This window comes from Biomphalaria glabrata, chromosome 9, assembly GCF_947242115.1.
Source record: "Biomphalaria glabrata chromosome 9, xgBioGlab47.1, whole genome shotgun sequence".
NCBI classification, from domain to species: Eukaryota; Metazoa; Mollusca; class Gastropoda; family Planorbidae; genus Biomphalaria; species Biomphalaria glabrata.
This window is the reverse complement of record NC_074719.1, coordinates 1,422,570-1,435,719: the sequence shown is the minus strand read 5'-3', so window position 1 is coordinate 1,435,719 and position 13,150 is coordinate 1,422,570. Positions and strand designations below refer to the sequence as shown.

At 31.9% G+C, this 13,150-nt stretch overlaps 2 protein-coding genes across 2 annotated transcripts; one reads left to right on the top strand and one right to left on the bottom strand.

Moving 5' to 3' along the window:
- Positions 1-498: 498 nt before the first annotated feature.
- On the bottom strand, positions 499-3,571 carry LOC106062734 (60S ribosomal protein L35-like). Its single transcript, XM_056040452.1, has 4 exons — positions 3,426-3,571; positions 3,120-3,194; positions 2,156-2,217; positions 499-745 (listed from the first exon to the last, which is right to left on the bottom strand). Exons 1-4 carry the CDS (start codon positions 3,426-3,428, stop codon positions 514-516), a joined length of 372 nt encoding a protein of 123 aa, XP_055896427.1. The 5' UTR covers positions 3,429-3,571; the 3' UTR covers positions 499-513.
- A 118-nt stretch (positions 3,572-3,689) lies between these two features.
- On the top strand, positions 3,690-11,838 carry LOC106075675 (actin-related protein 2/3 complex subunit 5-like protein). The gene is made up of 5 exons (XM_056040451.1): positions 3,690-3,876; positions 6,303-6,384; positions 6,820-6,891; positions 7,556-7,729; positions 9,092-11,838. Exons 1-5 carry the CDS (start codon positions 3,812-3,814, stop codon positions 9,152-9,154), a joined length of 456 nt encoding a protein of 151 aa, XP_055896426.1. The 5' UTR covers positions 3,690-3,811; the 3' UTR covers positions 9,155-11,838.
- Positions 11,839-13,150: the final 1,312 nt, after the last annotated feature.

Genomic DNA, 13,150 nt, shown 5'->3' with positions numbered 1-13,150 from the left:
TTTAAGATACATGCAGTATAAATGAAAGGCATGTCTAATAAATTAAGAGAAGCAACTGATTCTCTCCACCATACAAGAAAATTTTAAAAAATTAACGGAAACAGCTTCATGCAAGATTTTTTTCCAGGTCGATCCTTAGCAAGTGATCTAAATGAAACACAAGTACTTCTAATGTACTGTCACTATCAATGTAAATATGTACTTAAATTAGTACTTCTAATTTACTGTCACTATCAATGTAAATATATACTTACATATTACTAACTTATTATTTTCTTATGCACAAGGAACTTTCAGCACTTGTTTCAAATTATGTGATTGTGGCATGCCATTGTAAATAAAAATTGTGCAACAAAACATTCATTGGTAATAAGTTTGTTATGAGTTGTGAAGTAATTGACATGATGGCTGAAATAATTAGTTCAGAAATACTGGCAAGAGCAATCTACAGAACTAACATAAAAAAACAATACAAACACAGCAACAAACAAGAAAAAGTAAGTTATATCAGGTTTATTCTTTAACAGCAAACTTCCTAATGGCATACAATCTCTGTTTCCTGGCTTGTTTCTTACTGATACAAGTGAGCTCGTATGGAGTCAAGGCTCTCCTCATGGCCCTTGTCTTCTTTTGTCTCAAGTCTTTGGGCTTAAAGGTCTTCTTGCGATAGAACTTGCGCAAATTTTCTTTCTGCGTCTGGTTGATGACAGTCAACACACGAGCCACAGATTTACGAACTGTGTATCTGAAACATATAAGCACAAAATTGATTACAAAAAAGTTATGATAAGTTACCATTAAATACAAAAAGCAAAGTGCTCAAGAGAAACATAAACTATCTTTTTTTTTGACCAGTAGGATGAACCTTACATAAAACATAAATAGTCACATGCTTCCAGGAGAAAAAACAAACAAACTATAAAATAATCCATTTCACAACTAGTCACAGGTGATTGCAGATTTTATATGGGAAGTGTGGTCGAGAGGCCAAGCGCGCTTGAACTTGGCTACCTAGAAGGGGTCTCAAGGTTCGACACCCAACTCAGACAGAGTTGTGTTTACTGAGCGCCTAAAGGCAGCATGGAAAACCAACTCCTAGATACCCCCCTCCCCAGGTCCACAAATGAGATTGGACCAAAAGCGCTCTGAGCAAGCTATAAGCATGAAAGTAGTGCTATATAAAAGCTATAACAATGTTTACCTGCCTATTTAATCCTTTACAAACTTTTAAATAGCGTTAGGGACTTTAGTAAAAAAAAAAAAAAATGTATTTTTAAAAATTTTATAATGATCAAGATGCACTAGGTAATCCTTTCTTAAATTACAGGTGTTCCATCAATAGAGAAGGTAATTACTTGCGCAAGTAAATTAGAGATTAATAAGTTATTGATTTCATGCACAAGGAAAAAGGAGCACTTGTTCAAATTCGTAGGACGGATTGGTTATTGTAGTGAAGGTGGAAGGGTTCAAATGTATAGGACTATACCAGATAATTAAAGGTTGCCACCCTCTGTGCAGAAAATAAGTAGGTAAAAAAAAAAAAAAGCGAATTTCATATCAACCACCTAAAGTTCAAATCAAAACCTCTAGTTTTGTAAATAGAGAACATTGGATGACAAGGAAGAACCTTCATATAAAGGGTACAGAAAAAGTTTTGTGGTTTTGGGAAAGGTCTTTTAAAATATATAAAAGAATCCTGAGTGTGCATTGTTGAAGACAATAATAATACACATCTTTCAAACTTATCAACTTGAGAATATAACCAATTTTTTGTGTGTGTGCCCAGCGGGGAAAAAAACAACGCACAAGCCCAAAGATGCTTAAAAAATTATTTTTTTTTTACATTTTTAAATTAAGATTTCAACTCACTACAATTAAAAATTAATAACATAGTTGAAACTACTGATATCTAAATCTTTAACAATATTAACCATGGTTCAAAAAGTATGTTTTACAAGCCCCCAAAGACTGAATTAATTCAGTTTGTTTTCAAAGTCGAGACTATAAAAACATTTGATTTATGCCAGACCCGGGGACAAGCAAGACACCTAGCCAGGCCTAAAGAATACTGACAAGCTAATGCTAAAATAAATGAAGCATCAAGAAAAGAAAAGAATGGTTGAAACTAGATAGAAACCAGAAGAAGAAAACTTACATTTTTGCAAGCTTGGCAGCAGCACCTCCAGTGACTTTAGCAACACGCAGGGTTTGAAGCTCCTGAAGAAATAAACAATTGTCATAGTAACATTTCAATGTATAACATATCTTCCTTGCCATCAACTATACAATATTAATAGGTGTATTTGCATGCCTGACAAGACTTTTTAAAAGTACAAAATATTTCTTCAGGTTATTTTATTTATTCAGTGAGACTAACTCTCTGACTCTGCATTGTCATTTTAAGAAACGAAAAAAACAACAACAAATACATGCCTCAAGAAAGAACCCCACACTGGTTTGGGCAAGGATCTAATTCTAAAAACTTTCAATATCCAAAACAAGTAAAACAAACAAACATTTAAAAACCTGACAGGTACCAGTACCAAGTGTTTACCGCACACAGAAACAATTGCACACACATAGATCTAACAATCGATCCAATGCAATTCTCATCATACTAAATTTAATTCATTTTTCACGCTAAAAGTTGTAAGCTAAGTTTAATGATATTGGTCACAGCAGTAGCAGAGACAGCATACAGAAGAACCATAAAATTAATAAATTGACGTCATGATGAATATCATCTTGATCTACTCTACAGAATTTACAGATCTGGATTACTACATCTAGGGATAAGATTAAGAGTATTTAACTTTTAAGAGTCTACATTAAAACTAGATTTGTAGAAATTTTCTAGAAAGTAGGGCAATAGATTTTAATTTAGACTTAGATCTACATCGTATAGATCTAAACTTAATATCTTGCACAACTTCCTAAGTAAAAAAAAAAGTGTCAATATTAAAGTAAAATGCAAATGATCCATTTGAAAAACAACCTCATTCCTGATGATTCAGTCATTCAACTCTCATTGAAACTAGATCTATTATTTTACCAGTTTATTGCTTAAATTTATAATTATTTTTAATAATACAGAGCTAAGCTAATCTTAGTATACCTACATTTTTAAGTTCCTCAAGTTGTTTCAGGAGCTCGTCCTTCTTTTTTCCTCGAAGTTCTTTAGCTTTTACTTTAGCCTGGAAGATGGATAAGAAAAAATATAGAGAGCCTTGCTACATAAAAACAATAGCAAAATTGCAGATACATTCCATCAGTAAAACGATCGTAAACATGGGTTTATGGCGTATTATTTAACTAATAAGCATATAAATGTATATTATAATATCATGGCTTAAAGAAAAAATACATATTGCTAAGTTACCATGTTAATATAACTTAGATTGCACTGGATTTAATTTATAACCTACCATTTTGGATAAATCTCTTACAGAAAAGGATTGATAGTAGAATAGTGTTTCCGGTTGCCTGAAAGTTTATATGCTATTTACACACCATATTTTATAAGAAGATTACATACCATTAATAACCATCATCTTAAAGTAGCCCCAAAATATTCAATCAGAATGTAGATCTATAGTATTTTTTTTTAATCTAATAATATTCCTTTTTATAGATGACAGTAGGTATTATGCTAATAAAACATATATTGTGTGAATAATGAAGCCAAAATTTCCGGATATACTTCCGGGGTGGACAAGGAAGGAGAGGCAATAGTGAATAGACAGTCAATAGTCAGTATAGAATAGTCTGAATAGATCTTATTTTGGCGAAGAATTTTGTTGCATAAATCATAATGGCTAAAAACACAAGCTCCAGTAAATTTAGAAAAGTAGATGTAGATCAGTTTGACGAAGACAGGTATTATTATTACTAAATCTAGTTTAGATTTACCATCATCTAGAATAAATAATCATGATTTTATAATCATCATCATTCATCATTGATTCATCATTCAATGATTCATATGTGATATGATATGTCGATATGATAATTAGATCTAAATATTAATAATGACTTAATTCAATGTCTTAGTTAATGTCTAATATAGTAAGTCTGACTAAGTGTAAGTGACCCTAAGTCCTGAGTCTAGAATTCTAGATCTATCTTATCTATCATTATCATGATGATTGATGATCTCCTACCTATAGTGACTTATAGTCCCTATACTGGCTATACACTGACAGACTATACTCCTAGTCAGTCCTAGTCTTAGTAGTAGTAACTCCTAGTCCTAGTCGATAAGATGATCGAAGTCTAAATCTATTGCCCTACTTACTAGAATAACTAGATCTACAAAATTTCTACAAATGTAGTTTTAAAGGGAAACTCCGATGGTTTTGACAATTTTTATATTACTATAGTATAGAATAAGATGATTTTAATAAAATTTAATTTTATAATCTGTGTAATGTGTTTAGTAACACTTGTAACACAGTCACTAGAATTCTTAAGTCTAAGACTCTAAGTCAAAGTCTAATTGATATTTTCAATATAAAATAGTGTATTGTATTTCATTAGTATTTTTTGTATTGTTACCTGTAGACTAGTGTAGATAGATGATACTAGATCTTTATAATCTTTAAAGTTATATATATATATATATAATAAAATAAATTATAGTGTGTGTGTATAAATGATATCTAGTCTGAGTCTTATAGCCATACTACTATAACTATACTTTCTAAGAATTATTCTCTCACTTCAGTCCCTTGTTTTTTTGTCATTGGGGTGGGGATGTGACAGTTTGGGTAACCAAATCTCTCTGCTGTTCTTAGTAGGGTATCAAGAGAGAGGCTGATCCATTCTTCTACATTGTCTAGCCAGCTGTTCTTTGGACGACCCTTTCTTCATGCTCCATTCACTGTAGTTTGAAGAATGACTTTAGATCTATAGTGGTTTATGTCCTACAATATGAACAAAACCATCTCTTGGCAGTATTGAGGAGTTTGCCAGCCATAGTGTTGACTTGTAACAGTACAAACTCATTTTTTTTCTTTTCCTGGTATTTCATACCCAGCATTTTTCTGTAGTATTTTCTCTCAAAGGTTTGATTTCTTCTTTCAGCTTCAGCGTTCAGTGTCCAACTTTCACAACCATATAGGAATACAGAGACCACTAGCGAAGCTTTAATTTTACATGTAATGTTACTCTTCCAGATTGTCCACAGTTCACAAATAGCAAAAGATGACAATCTTAAACATGTTTTTATCTCTTTTATTGATCGTCCATCTTATGTTATGTTTGACCCTAGGTATTTAAATGAATCAAGTTATTCAAATGTTACACCATTTAGCTGTATGCATCGTCTCATACTATCTCTGCCACAATTAGTATTTAGCTTTTTTTTTTCTTTCTGTATTGATTTCCATGCCTACTACTCTAGCTGCAGCATCCAGTTTTGAAGTAAGATCTTGTTCCTGGTCTGCATTTCTCCAATGAGGTCTATATCATCTGCAAACCTGAGATTGGAAATAGGCCGTCCATTTACAGTCTGGCTAGGAGTAGTTTTCATGATAATATGCTCCTATGGATGTCCTAAAACATTCTCCAATGTCAGTTGTTCAGAATTGCTTGGAGCTATTTCCATTTTAGTTTAGGGCTTTGATAACATTGATAATGTTTTTTATCTATAGATATTAAACTCCCTCATCACTTGCCATCATGCCAGACCTGGTCAAAAGCCTTTTTGAAGACAATAACATTGTGTACCAGTTTCTTTTAGGGTTGAAGGCATTTTTCATTTGTCTAAGATGTTAAATATTTGTTCAACTGTGCTTCTGCCTGCTCTAAGGCATTAACTATATATGTGAGGGGTCTCAGCGGTATAGTCAGTACTTTTTTTAAATTGTGGCCATACGCACCAGTATGGTGTACCGGCACCTTTGTCAATGTGGGGAAAAAATTATTACTTTTCTTTTATTTTAACGTTTATTATTAATAGTTAAAAGCAAGGCGATCCATCACTGAGTACCGGCACCTATTTTTATACAAAAAAGCACTGGTTATAGTAATCCCTTTTTGAACTCAATTAATGCTAAAACTATATTGCTTGACTTGCCCCAGTTATAAAAAAGTGTGGTACCAGTAATGCAAGCCAAAACTGATAGGACTAGGGTGGTGCTCAAGATTGTAATGAAACCTGTAAAAAGAGAACTACTTGCATGTAATAAAGTCTGTCGAAAGAACTAGCTTCCACCCCCACCCCCAATCGTACATAGGTCTGCTCGCATTATATTTTGTTTGTTTATTGTTGTATGTGATTATGTTTTGTTTTGTTTTTGAAGATATAAGGATGATGAAGAAGCTGATATATCAAGTGTTGATCAAGGACCCAGTGAGTCTGAAGTGAACAACCTTCTAGCCAGATATCCTTGACCTAATCTAGAATGTAATGGTATAAAAAAAAATAATGATTACACATAATATATAATATATGATATTCACCGTAAAGATAACTCGGAGGGTAATATAATGCTAGTCCCATTTGTTTTTTTTATTTTTCTACTACTCAACTCTGGAAAATCTTTTGACTTGAAAATGTTTATGTATTTTTATTATTGATTTGTTTTGGCGCCAGAAATTTGAGAAATATTTATATGTATATAGGAAAGATAATCATTAAAGTGAATCAGATTGTTTACAATGTCCTAAAGCTGCAGCTTAAAAAGAAAAAGCTTACTAACTATTTTTAATTATTATTATTACTGGTAGAGCAGTGTGTTAGGTTTTAGTAAGATATTCAGGTAACAGAAGAGGATATGAATAGACAGATGAGAGCTAGAAACCTTAACACGTCCCACAGATAAATTTCAAGAGGCTCTTTTACATGTGTTACAGAATGCTCCAAGTAATTCCAAAAATCAGGCCGTAAAGGTGAGCGGTTTTAGAAATATGAATATTTTGTGGATTAATTATTGTAGACCTAACACTAATACAAACAATTTACACACAGCACTCATATGAAACGGAAAAAAATAATATAGAGACATCACAATGATAAAAATGATTGAATTTCTTTTATATAGTGCTTATAGCATGCTCAAAGCCTTATATTCCAATCTCTTTTTTTTTTTTAATTAGTGGGGTTAGGGAGTATCTGGGAGAAGGTTTTCCATGCTGCCTTTAGGCGCTCAGCAAACACAACTCTGCTAAGTCTGGTTTTGAACTCAAGCCCCCTTGATAGGTACTCTAATGGTTTAAGCCACAGATTGCACAAATAACAAAAAAATAATTTTAAACTTATCATGGAAGCATAAAAAAGCTTTTCAACAAAATATTATTAATGCTGATTCAACCTTTCTATGTTTATTAATAATCCTTTCATTAATTTATAGTAAGTGGTGAATATGTATACAGTTTTTTTTATATTTCCAAGTATACATTAATAATTGAAAGAATCTGTAAAACATATCTTTTGGTATTGATAGTCTTTTTAGTGCTAACACTATTGGTTGTTTTATTTTATAGATACTAACATACTAACATTATAACATATTGTTGTAGTTTCTTTTAGTGTGCACTATGTTTTTGCTTTCAGGACAGGGCAGCAGCTTTAGCAGTGAGAGTTCTGACAAATTATAAGGGCGACATGGACCAGTGCATCAAATCCCTAGACAATAAGGCTGTAGACACTCTCATGAAATATATCTACCGTGGCTTTGAGACTCCAACAGAGAACAGCAGTGCTATTCTTCTCACATGGCATCAAAAGGTAATCTTAGGATTAGATGGTAGTTTTAGTAAAACGGTATAGATAATCTTAGGATTAGATGGTAGTTTTAGTAAAACATGATTTCAAATGGTATTGTTAGGATTAGATGGTATTTTAGTAAAACATCAAATGGTATTTATAGTATAACCCATGTCATTGGATGGTAATTTTGGTTTAACACATGGCATCGGGTATATTATAGTAAAATATATGTCATCAGAAGTATGACATGACATCTGATAGTCATTCTAGGACATCATGTAGGGCTAGAAGATATTTTTAGTACAAAATGAGCCATCAAAGTTTGAGTACTGCTTAATACATACCAATTACAATAATATATTCTAAATTAGAAATTTTGTATTTGAAGCCCTAGAGCTTCTTTTGAAATTTCCCTTTAACCAGGTTCAGATTCTATTTGCCTTTTTGACATGTTTTCTCTATTCTTTGTTCCTTGAAAGCATCCTTTGTATTTATGACATTTTGACAACAACATACCTGCAGGTCTGTTGTTTGTCTAAAAATGATTTATTCGTGTCCAGGCAATTGAGGTTTTGATACACAAGTCTACAAAAGAATGATTATGTTAAAAGGGACATGACTAATTGTGAATTGATTACATATTAAAACATTTTATTGAGGAAATTCATTTTCATCTATCACTTAGTCTGTTAGACATCAGACATAAATCTGTTGACAGTTTTTCTCCATTTTTATCTTTCGTCTTGTCTAAAATATCTTTCGATGATATGCCCAGCCATTCCTTGATGTTAACTTTCTCTATTTCTTTTTTCCCTGATACTGTTTCCTTGGTGAACCCTGAGGACTCGTGAAATTGCCGTGCAGTTTAAGTTTGTGTTTTACGACTGGTCAGCAGATCATTGTGGGACCCAATCGCCATTTGTGATTCTGTTGAAGAATTTCCTTATTTGTGATGCGGTCTTTGTAGGTGATACCAGGATCCATCTCTATATCATCTCAATTCCATGGCTGGGATCTTCCTCTTTAATTCTACAGTTAGCATCCAAGATTCACAAGCATTCAAGAATGTTGCCATGTCCATTTGGAGCACATAAGTCTGGCTTAAATGCTAAGAAAATTCATTGTTACAATTTTGGTTGGCATATTTTGTTTCATATTTATCAGTCACCATCATCTCTGCCTGTGGTCCCTTCTGGGGCATAGGTCACCAACCAGCTTCCTCCAGGCATCTCGGTCCCACGTCTTGCCCATCTGCTTGGCATCTGCTTCCAGATCGCGGCGCCAGGTATTCCTGGGCCGTCCCCTCTTCCTCTTTCCTTTGGGGGTTCCAGATTTTGTATTTATCAGTATTGATGGACAATTTTTTTTTTTATTCTACAGACATTTGCCGCTGGAGGATTGGGCAGCATTATGAGGGTGATGACGGACAGGAAAAGGGTTTAACGCAGCGTATACAAATTCTGGTTGGTTATCTTGAGGCTCCTTATCACTGAAGCTGCGTAGTGGCTGATAAATTGTAAATTGTTTTATCCCTTGTTCAAGGGCTCTCCAAGTTTCTGCCCCAGGTGATGTTTTGTTAAGACTTGAATTGAATGTTTTATGGATGAAATACTTTGCTTGTAAGCGGATGAGAAGAGTGAGGCTTTTGGTGTGGGTGTGCCATTGTTTGAATGTGATGAAATACAATAAATTTACTGTTTACAAAGCCAATGTTTGGGTTTAGACTTGATAGAGTAATCACAAATGGTAAACACTAAACTTAGACTCTATAGAATTTATTCCTTATAACAATAATAATTATTATTAATATATTATTTCAATATGCTACTACTGTTATGTTTTGTTCTGATTTTATCTTGAATAGTGGCATTTCATTTAACTTTAAGTATTTTTGTGTTGTTGTTGTTTTTTTTGCATAGACAGGGGAGATAATTTATCTTTTTGTTTTTTTTTGTATCTCCTTAAAGTATTTAAGACGAACTTATCAAATATCTACATCTAATACATTATTGTGATCCATAATAAACTGTTATTTATTTAAAAGACCTGATGACTATATTTGTGTATTGACAGTTTCAACTCATGGGCTACTTGTGGAAAGGATTAGGATGGGTGTAAACCAAAAAGTTTCTGATCTGGAGACCTAAGTTATGATATAATGTATTTAACCTTTCCATAGACAATACATATAGAAGAAAACATTCTATTAACTGTATAGATATTCTTTAAGAGTCTGTTTTGTTAGTGCTTTTAAGTCTTCCGTACTAAAAAAGTGCCATAGATTTAGTTTTGTGACTAGGGCAAGAGTTATTTATAGTGTTTAATCTATTTTGATTGGGGGGGGGGTATACTATTTCCTTTTTATGATTCTGCAATTAATTTAAGTAAACAATACTTCTAGTTTGACTAGTCAGATGTTATCGAACAACTTATCACCCTTTGGTATGTTCAATCATTTTTGTATTGTTGGTTCGTGTAGCCTTTTCAACTGTTATGTTCCTATTATTTTAATTTTTTTCACAAAGACTTCAGTCCTCCTGTGCAGTGTTTGGTCTTTGCTTCATTAAGTTTTCAAACTTTTTGTTTACACTTGAATGAATGTAATAAGATCAAACTAAATGTTAGCAGTAAGAAAGCTTGATATCTCTTCAAATCCTTTTAGTAATCTTAGTGGGAATAATTCCAAAATATTCATTTCTCCATCAATATCATGTTATAAAACTTATTATTTTATTTTTTTACACTTGAATGAATGTAATGAGATCTAATTAAATGTCAACAGTAAGAGAGCTTGACATCTCTTCAAATCCTTTTAGTAATCTTAGTGGGAATAATTCCAAAATATTCATTTCGCCATCAATATCATGTTATAAAATTTTCTTTTTTTTTTTAGAATGTAGACACAAATGTTAATTCCTTTTTTCTTTCCCTTTGCAAAAAATAATGGTAATAGTTTAGATACCCAGATACCTTTACTGACCACCATATTATTTTTCAAGCATATTTATCTCCCTTATCTATATTAAACTGTTTTTTTTTTAATTTTTGTTCTTATGCTGTCAACTTATGAATTTTTAAGTGTATTTACTGAAATGAAGGTCTAAAAAAAATGTTAATAATAAATTGATGAAGTTGTTTCTTCTTTTTTTCAATAACTTTTTCTAAAAGAGTATTTTGTTCTTATGCTATCATTTTAAATGAATTTTAATATTAGCTCTAATAGCTGCTAGAAAGAAAGACAAAACAGCAACAGAAAAATGTTGGCAAGTAATTCAAGGGAGATAGTCTAGTATTAAGCCTTAAAACCAAAATGGCGTATTTCCAATGACAATATATGGTAATAAGTAATAAAACTTAAAAATATATATTTTAAAAACTATTTATCTCCGAGGAAATCAAATTACATATTTGTAATCTGCAATTTTTTTTCTGCATATTCTTAAAATATAAGAGAAACCTGATTTAGCGTTTCTAGTCACGTAAACCAATACCGAAATAATTACTATGATTCTGAGAAATGATTGCAGGACATAGTTTAATCTGATGTTACACCAGGGAGCGGTGGAATTGTTCGAAACTGTTTGGACTTCATTTTATACAATGTCAGAAGTAAGAATTTTAATTTATTCTGGTTTTAGCTGGTTCTGTTTTTCATTTCAATTTTGTGTTTAAAATTATACCTATGACCTATCCTTATTTGATACTACACTAGTTTTGATGTTTAAATTTGGTTTCGCCAGCATAAGTCGGAGTGGGCATTTGGTTAAAGAGGAACATTCAAAACTTCCAAAGCTAAGTGTCTTCTCTTGTCAAGTTTCCTAACATTTAATCTACATACATTATGATTTGTGTTTGTAGAAGTGTTTTCCATTTATTTGTTATGAAAAATTTTATGCTAAATTATTGACACCATTTTTACATCTTCAAACTAAATGTGTATAACTTGGTCTTTAAGGAATGATTTTGTGCATATGCATGTTTGACTGATTAGGATTTATGATGCCAAGTTTGAGAGATGACCAACCACTTATATTTTATTGAAACAATCTGTCTGTCTGTAGCTATGACCAATGTGTCCTTTATTATATTCATAAATTATTAAATATATTATATTATTGTTCTATTAACCATTTTGTTCAATTGAAATTTTGTGATGTTTGTTCAGTACAGTAATGAGGTCTCAGTGTCATTCAGTTCTTGGATGGGGAATAAGATAAGATAAGATAATTTTATTGATCCAATCAAAAGGAAATTTAGTTTGACTACAGTTGACAACATCAGCATAACTACTGTACAATAACAGTATAGATGGAAAAATTTGAACATCATTCACACACGAAACACATGCACACTCACAACCAGCGCTTTATGAATTTGACTTCTATGTACTTCTCGATGACGACAGCTGATCTTGTAACACTCTGACTGAAAGTGGGATAAAGGAGTTTTTAAATCTTTCTGTTTTAGCCCTTATAGAAAGAAAATGACCACTTCGTTCAGATCTTATAAGTGGTTTAATGGGTGAAGGTTGTCCTTAAGAATCGAGAGTGTTTTGGAAAGGCATCTTTCATGAAAAAGCACTTCAAGAGATGGTAGCTGTATTCGAGTGATGATGCTTTTTTAATTATTCTATTTAGTCTAAGTCTTTGTGCCAGTGAAGTATTACCATACCAGCAGGTGATGGCAAAGTTGATTAGACTGCTGATGGTTGCTGTATAAAAAAGTTTAATAATTGTTTTGTTGTTAAATTTTCCTAGCTTTTGTGTAGAGGTTTTGACAGTGTTCACTCCATTTCAGTTTGTTGTTGATGGTTGTTCCTAGATATTTATATTCTTGCACTTGTTCTATGGTTTGAGTGTTTATCTGAATTTCTGCAAAATGGCCACCTTTTTGTTTCCTAAAGAATAGAAGATGTTATAAAGTGCAACATTCTGTGAAGTCCTAGTGAAATTAAGAAAAATAAAAGAAATACATAGTTTGTTGTAAACATAAATTTGTTCTTAATTACATACATTTAGTGTCATACATTTGGTTTGATTCATTTCCTATATTGATATCAAACAAAATAATTAATAACCAATAATTGACTAATTGGTAAATTATTATATTTTTTTTTTGTAATAACAACAGTACATAACATTTAGTGTCATACATTTGGTTTGATTCATTTCCTATATTGATATCAGACAAAATAATTAATAACCAATAATTGACTAATTGGTAAATTATTATATTTTTTTTTTGGTAATAACAACAGTACATAACAAGCAAATACTTTTAAAAAATCCTTTTAAAATAATGTATATAAGGGAAACAACTCATTACTTACAACTTTATCTATGTCTACAAGTACCATAAATACTGGCAATTATTTAAAATTTTGACTTGATCCAAGAATGAGTGTGTCAGAAGTAACGTATACGATTATCTAAGGGGACA

Excerpts from the sequence above, each read along its gene's own strand:
- LOC106062734 (XM_056040452.1), bottom strand. Across the intron at positions 2,218-3,119 it reads AACTTGAGGAACTTAAAAAT|GAGCTTCAAACCCTGCGTGT; the intron begins GTAGGTATACTA and ends TTATTTCTTCAG. Across the intron at positions 746-2,155 it reads GCTGCCAAGCTTGCAAAAAT|ATACACAGTTCGTAAATCTG; the intron begins GTAAGTTTTCTT and ends TATATGTTTCAG.
- LOC106075675 (XM_056040451.1), top strand. The coding sequence starts at position 3,812 with ATGGCTAAAAACACAAGCTCCAGTAAATTTAGAAAAGTAGATGTAGAT. Across the intron at positions 6,385-6,819 it reads TGAACAACCTTCTAGCCAGA|GATAAATTTCAAGAGGCTCT; the intron begins TATCCTTGACCT and ends ACACGTCCCACA. Across the intron at positions 6,892-7,555 it reads CCAAAAATCAGGCCGTAAAG|GACAGGGCAGCAGCTTTAGC; the intron begins GTGAGCGGTTTT and ends TTTTGCTTTCAG.